The 7515-nt window shown below is 34.9% G+C and overlaps 1 protein-coding gene across 1 annotated transcript; it reads left to right on the plus strand.

The window, feature by feature from the left end:
• Positions 1-449: 449 nt before the first annotated feature.
• On the plus strand, positions 450-3573 carry LOC138890431 (uncharacterized). The gene is made up of 3 exons (XM_070173815.1): positions 450-1064; positions 1158-1625; positions 2707-3573. The coding sequence occupies exons 1-3, from the start codon at positions 450-452 to the stop codon at positions 3571-3573; spliced, it is 1950 nt and encodes a 649-aa protein (XP_070029916.1).
• Positions 3574-7515: the final 3942 nt, after the last annotated feature.

Genomic DNA, 7515 nt, shown 5'->3' on the forward strand with positions numbered 1-7515 from the left:
TATTCAGTGAGCTCGATTTGTTCCTATACTGTTTTTCAGAATTTATTTTGAAGTTACTATACTATTTCTAGAATATATTTTAACGTTCTAGTTCTACTAACTTTCTGTTTCTGATTTTCAGAAAGTTTATTATTTTATTTTACAGCAATACAGATTTCAATAACAATCTTAAGGAAATTATTTTATTTTATTATGTATTCTGTTTGTGGAGATTAAAATCTTTGTGGTTTTCTACTCCGTCTGAATTTTAATATTCTGATTTGAAGATATAAAAACTTCATCAGAATATTGAAATTCAGAAAACGATTTGAAGAACATAAAAGTTTCATTGTTTTCTGTGTAATAGTATATAAAAACTTCAGTTTTTACGTACTGTTTACTGATTATAGTATTGCTTACTATTCTACTTTTTGCCATTAATTGAACGCTTTTGTTGTTGACAGTGAGAAATGTCAATTGATAATGGAAATTCTTCTGTGACTGTTGCTGCAAGGACGATAGCCTCGTCAAGCCGCATTGTTGTTCCTCCGGCCGAGAAACCGGAGAAATTTTCTGGAGCCAACTTCAAAGGATGGAAGCAAAGGGTGTTCTTCTGGCTTACCACACTTGGTATGCAGAAATTAACTAGTGAAGAGCCTCCATTGCCTGCTGCGAATATGCCAGACAATGAAAAGTTCAGGATTGTTGAGGCGTGGAAGCAGGCAGATTTTCTTTGCAAATGCTATATCCTAAGTGCTTTAGAGGATGACTTGTACAATTTGTACAGTGCGATGAATACTTTGAAAGAATTATGGGACGCACTTGAGAAGAAGTACAAGACAGAATATGTATGCTTGAAGAAGTTTGTGGTTTCCAAGTTTCTAAACTATAAAATGATAGACAACAAAACTGTGGGAACCCAAGTTCAGGAGCTTCAACTTATTTTTCACGACCTTATTGCTGAAGGTATGTTCATGAATAAAGCATTTCAAGTGGCTGCAATAATTAAAAAATTGCATCCTTCGTGGAGAGATTTCAAGAACTATCTTAAGCACAAGCGCAAAGAAATGAAGTTAGAAGATCTTGTGATACGTCTAAAGATTGAGGAAGACAAAAAAATAGCTGAGAAGAAATCTCGTGGAAATTCAACGATCATGGGAGCTAATATCGTTGAGTAGACTGCTCCAAAAAGTAAGAAGAGAAAGAGGTCTTCTGGACAGACTAAGGAGCAGAACAAAAAGAAATTCAAGGGCAACTGCTACAATTGTGAAAAAGTTGGTCACAAAAGCCCTGATTGTCGTCTCCCGAAAAAGGATAAGAAGAAGGGACAAGCCAACATAGTAGAGAAAAATGATGACATTGATGATCTTTGTGCAATGCTTTCGGAATGCAACCTAGTTGGAAATCCGAAGGAGTGGTGGATTGACTCTGGAGCCACTCGACATGTTTGTGCTGTCAAAGAAGCATTTGCGACTTACTCTACTACTGGTCCCGAAGAAGAGATTTCCATGGGAAATAATGCAACAACCAAGATTGAAGGTTATGGGAAGATATTCCTGAAGATGACTTTCGACAAGGTGTTAAAGCTCAACAACGTTCTTCATGTTCCTACTATTAGGAAGAATTTAGTTTCTACTTCTTTACATGTAAAGATAGATTCAAATGTGTATTTGTTTCTAATAAAGTTGTTGTAAGCAAGAATGAAATGTACGTTGGAAAAGGCTACCTCACGGAGGGCCTTTTCAAACTCAATGTAATGGTTGTTGACAGTATGAATAAAATTTCAGCTTGTTCTTATTTATTGGAGTCAAATGATTTATGGCATATTCATTTAGGACGTGTCAATTATAAAATCTTACGGAAGTTAATTAATTTAGAAGTATTGACTAAATTCGAGTGTAATAAATCGAAATGCCAAATATGTGTTGAATCTAAGTTTGTAAAACATTCTTATAAGTCTGTTGAAAGGAATTCAAATTCTTTAGACTTAATTCATACTGACATTTGTGATATGAAGTCGACACTATGTCGAGGTGGGAAAAAGTATTTTATTACTTTTATTGACGATTGCACTCGATATTGTTATGTTTATTTGCTTAATAGTAAGGGTGAAGCATTTAAGCAATACAAGAATGAGATAGAGAATCAATTGAATAAAAAGATCAAAATGATTAGAAGTGATAGAGGTGGAGAATATGAATCTTTGTTTGCAGAAATATGTTCGGAATATGGAACTATCCATCAAACTATTGCACCTTACACACCTCAATCCAACAGAATTATAGAAAGGAAAAATCGGACATTAAAAGAAATGATAAATTCTTTATTAATAAGTTCCAAATTACCGCAGAGTTTGTGGAGGAGGGAAGCAATCCTTATAACTAACCGAATACTCAACAGAGTACCTCACAGCAAAACGCAATCTATTCTATGTGAAAAATAGAAAGGAAGAAAACCCAACTTGAAATATTTCAAAGTGTGGGGATGTCTAGAATAGTTACAAGTTCCTTTACCTAAAATGGTTAAAATCGGACAAAAACAGTAGAATGTGTTTTCATTGGATATGGTACAAATAGTAAAGCATGTCTATTTTTGGTTCACAAATTCGATAATCCCGAGATTCATGTTAATACGGTAATGGAATCAAATAATGCTGAATTCTTTGAAAGCATCTATCCGTATAAAACTGAATGGGAGTCGTTAAGTGAAAGACCTAAATGACCTCAGGAAGAATCGAAGGAAAATAATACAAGTATAGAGGATACAAGGCGTAGCAAACGTCAAAGAACATCTACTTCCTTTAGACCAGATTTTGTGACATTCTTGCTTGAAAATGAGCCTCAAACTTTTAAAGCAGCTATGTTGTCTTCTAATTCAGCGTTTTGGAAAGAGGCAGTCAATAGTGAGATTCAATCAATTTTGGATAACCATACATGGGAATTGGTTGATCTTCCTCCGGGAAATAATCCTTTAGGTTCGAAATGGATCTTTAAACGAAAAATTAAAGCTGATGGTACTATTGACAAATATAAGGCAAGACTTGTTATCAAAGGTTATAGACAAAAGGAAGGTCTTGATTACTTTGACACTTACCCACCAGTAACAAGAATAACATCTATTAGGGTACTAGTGGCACTAGCGGCTGTGTATGATCTTGAAATCCATCAAATAGATGTCAAAATAGCTTTCTTAAATGGAAAATTGGAGGAAGAGATTTACATGGAACAACCTGAGGGTTTTGTGGTTGCTGGTAAAGAAAAGAAAGTGTGCAAACTTGTTAAGTCGTTTTATGGATTGAAACAAGCACCCAAACAATGGCATGCAAAATTTGACCAAACAATGTGGGCAAATGGATTTAAAATCAACGAGTGTGACAAATGTGTTTACATTAAAAACACTCTAGTTCATGAAGTCATTGTTTGTTTATATGTTGATGACATATTGATAATGAGCAAAAGTATGACAGATATAAATACTACAAAACACATGTTTGTTAGCAAATTCGACATGAAAGACTTAGGAGTTGCTGATTTGATCTTAGGAATCAGAATTCATAAGACTCCACAAGGTCTAGCATTATCACAGTCTCACTAAATTGAAAAGATACTTGACAAGTTCAAGTATTTGGATTTCAAAATTGCCAAGACTCAAATTGACGTGAGTTATGCACTTCAAAAGAATGAAGGTGAAAGTGACTCACAACTGGACTATGCAGAGTATTGGGAAGTTTGATATATATCATTAATTGTACGCGACTAGATATAGCATGTGCTATTAGAAAACTGAGTCGGTTTACAAGTAATCCCAATCAAATACATTGGATGGCAATGAAACGAGTTTTGGGATATCTGAAACATACACAAAATTATGCTTTGCATTATAACAAATATCCTTCCGTGATCGAGGGATATAATGATGCAAATTGGATCACCGGATTATCTGAAGTTAAATCTACGAGTGGATATGTTTTCACAATTGGGGGTGGAGTAATGTCTTGGAAATAATCCAAATAAACGTGCATCGCCCGTTCTACAATGGAATCTGAATTCATACCTTTAGATAAGGCTGGTGAAGAAGATGAATGGCTCCGGAATTTCTTGGAAGATATTCCATTTTGGCCCAAACCTTTGGCACCTATTTGTATACATTGTGATAGTCAAGCGACAATAGGTAGAGCGGAGAGTGTTATGTATAACGGAAAATCTCGTCATATTCGACGAAGACACAATACCGTTAGACAACTACTCTCTAGTGGTGTTATCACAATTGACCACGTAAAGTCAAGAGATAACGTGTCGGATCCACTTACAAAAGACCTATCTAAAGAGGCAGTTGAAAGATCATCAAAGGGAATGAGGTTAAAGGACTAGGACAAGTCATCATGGCAGTAACTCTACCTAGCAGACTGGAGATCCCAATAGATAGGTTCAAAGAGATCAAACAAAGTTATGAATGACGGTTCAACATTGTCAAATAACTCAACCCATTCTCGTGATGAAGACAATGTTCAAAAATGAGGAAAAACATTAAGGCTTTTTGATGAGTCCATAAAGCTTAAAGCTTTTTAATGATTTGCTAAGTCTGGCAGGATATGACCAGATAGTGTGTCTTTAGGATTACACATTTAGGAATTACCTATGTGAGTGTGAAGTGTAAGCCGCTTCAAGGGGAATGAAAGTAAAGGCCCATTCTCTAAGCACTCATGAAACCAGGTGGTGTTCATGGCTGAAACGAACACAACCGTGAGAACTATAGATGGTTAAGGATTGATTGTGTGACTTATGTTGTCTAGGTATACAACAAAGCTCGACGGTTTAAAGATATCAAATCTACCGATTGACCGAGTATATCCGTTATAAGTTCACTACGGAAAGTTCAAAGGGAAACTTACTTATCTAGATGCAATTAATTCTTGCATGTGAAACACACACACGTCCGTGCATTCCTTTAAGTTTATAGCCATTCCCCATTCATGTGGGGGATTGTTGCATTTTGTTAGTAATAACAAAGAAGTGTGAATGGAAAATGATGGGAAAAGAAATGGAGGGAAGTGAAATTTTAAATTAGTTCACTTTACTAATACACTTTGTCCCTCATTGGTAGAAGAAAAGAAAATTTTTGTGTATATATAGAGAAGCTCTTCTTTTAGTTCTTAAAGAGCTAAGAAGAAGGCAAGTCTCGCGTCGTCGTCGTCGTCGCTCGCTCAGCTTCGGCTTCAGATTTGGTCAAAGATTAATTGATTAATCTTTTTGGACAAAATTCTTTTCAAATATTTAATTAATTAATTAAAATTAATTAACGAAAATTCAAAACACCCATGACCCGCGACCCGGTCCGGTCCAATTTTTTCTTTCCCGAATTATTTTAAATCCGTTTAATTTTCCCGCAATATTTACAATAGCTATGGCTATTCTAAAATAGTGTCAAACCTGTTCCAACAGCTATGACTGTTCTGAAAGGTTGCAAACCTTTTTAGAAACAATACCAATTTGGCTATAAATATTCCTTCAAATCCCAGAATATTTACTTACGAAATTTCTTGATAATCTTCTTCTTCTCCTACACAAAAATTCCAGTGTGTTTTACAACTTTCGAGTGGTTCGTTGTTCATCTGCGTTTTTGTTACCGATACGCTGGTGATTAAATTGTTCTATCCTGAGAGGATATATTCCAGAACCTCGGAAACTTGAGGACAATAATTTTCTTAAGGACACACTGTGTATTCAATGGGCTCGATTTATTCCTATACTGTTTTTCAGAATTTATTTGAAGTTAATATATTATTTCTAGAATATATTTTGACGTTTATGTTCTACTAACTTTCTGTTTCTATTTTTCAAAAACTTTATTATTTTATTTAACAGCAATACAAATTTCAATAACAAAGAGTCCATCGTTGACATCTGATAAAGACTAAGGGGGCAAAATAAAATATAGTAGCCACATCCTACATGGACTATTTGCAAAATTTAGGCCTAAAATCATGAAAGTCTTTATCTTAAATTCTTAATCCTACTAAATTTGAAGATTACGTAAATTTCGGCAGAGGATCTACTTAAGATCTGATAGAATGTGTTATTATTAATAAACTTATATAAGAAAATATCTAATACAATCAAATATATTTGTACACCTTCACTTTGCGATAAGAATCCATACGGTAATTTATGTAAACTTATTTCTTTTTTAGTCCGTACCAAAAAAAATAATCTCTTTCCCTATCTGAAAATAATTTACCTTTATGTAATATTTTATAGTCACACAAAATATATGTGCCCTATTGTACACTACAAGTTCAAAAGTCTTTTCTGTTTTTCTAAATTCTGTGTTCAGTCAAATGAATTCACATACATTAAAACAGAGTTGACTACAAATTAACATGCCCTAAGATTGCTGAGCTTTGAAGTTGAAGATGTGAAATGGAAAAGTTGGGAGTTAAAGCTCAAGCTTTGATGGATTCAACGAAGAGGAAAACTTTTCATTTGCTGAGCATTAAGTCAGCCCCAAAAGTTTTCAAAAATTCAAATAGGCCCTCACCTTCACTTAATTCGTTTAGTATTATCATTGGTCGAAAATAAAGGGAAAACTTTTCATTTGCTGAGCATTAAGTCAGCCCCAAAAGTTTTCAAAAATTCAAATAGGCCCTCACTTTCACTTAATTCGTGTAGTATTATCATTGGTCGAAAATAAAGGGAAACTTGGAGTCTATTCCCTTAATATGAGAGTCACAGGTTTTGACTAATTATTCCGACTAGCTAAATGAAAATTCTTGGTTCCGATTCTTTGCAATGTGTAACACGGAGTGTTATGTTCATGAATGACCCCCTGTTGGACCAATTCATTTCACAGGTTTTGACTAATTATTCCGACTAGCTAAATGAAAATTCTTGGTTCCGATTCTTTGCAATGTGTAACACGGAGTGTTATGTTCATGAATGACCCCCTGTTGGACCAAAAAAGGCACAATAATCGAGAATTTTTGATAGATAAAATGACACGTATGTCCTTTTACTGGCCAAAATACACAATCCTGATGACATCATCATTCACGATATCAGTTATAGTTGTAAGTTTTAAGCTACCAAGGGATACTGCAATCCTAGTTTTTCAATTTCCTTTTTGCGATTATCTTCTAATTAACGGATAAACCTGTATCGGTCAAAATCTAACCGTTACGATCGAACTGATCAACGTCCCACCTAAGAGATCGGGCAGTAAACAATAATATAATCCACTCTGTACCCTTTTCTCGACATCTGTCGAGTCGAAAGGAGCAGCGCCTAAAGGGACGACCAAGACACATTGGAGGCAGGCGAGCGTGTGTCTTGACTATATATAGTAAGGGAAAACCTTCGATTAAGGGGGCTGCTCCCTACTTTCTCTCTCCGAAGCTCTCTTCTTGTATTCTTGATAGGAGAGAAGTAATCTATAGAAGAAAATGTAAAGCTATCTCCCCATCGATCGATGGGAGGCACAATATAGAATTTCAATAAGATCATTTACATCTCTTTTATCTTATACACGATCCATGCTATT

The sequence above is a fragment of the Nicotiana sylvestris genome, chromosome 4 (genome assembly GCF_000393655.2).
Source record: "Nicotiana sylvestris chromosome 4, ASM39365v2, whole genome shotgun sequence".
In the NCBI taxonomy this organism is placed as follows: Eukaryota; Viridiplantae; Streptophyta; class Magnoliopsida; order Solanales; family Solanaceae; genus Nicotiana; species Nicotiana sylvestris.

Coding starts and splice junctions, on each gene's coding strand:
- LOC138890431 (XM_070173815.1), top strand. CDS start 450: ATGTCAATTGATAATGGAAATTCTTCTGTGACTGTTGCTGCAAGGACG. Junction 1,065..1,157: donor AAATGAAGTTAGAAGATCTT/GTGATACGTCTA, acceptor ATCGTTGAGTAG/ACTGCTCCAAAAAGTAAGAA. Junction 1,626..2,706: donor TAGTTTCTACTTCTTTACAT/GTAAAGATAGAT, acceptor AAATGACCTCAG/GAAGAATCGAAGGAAAATAA.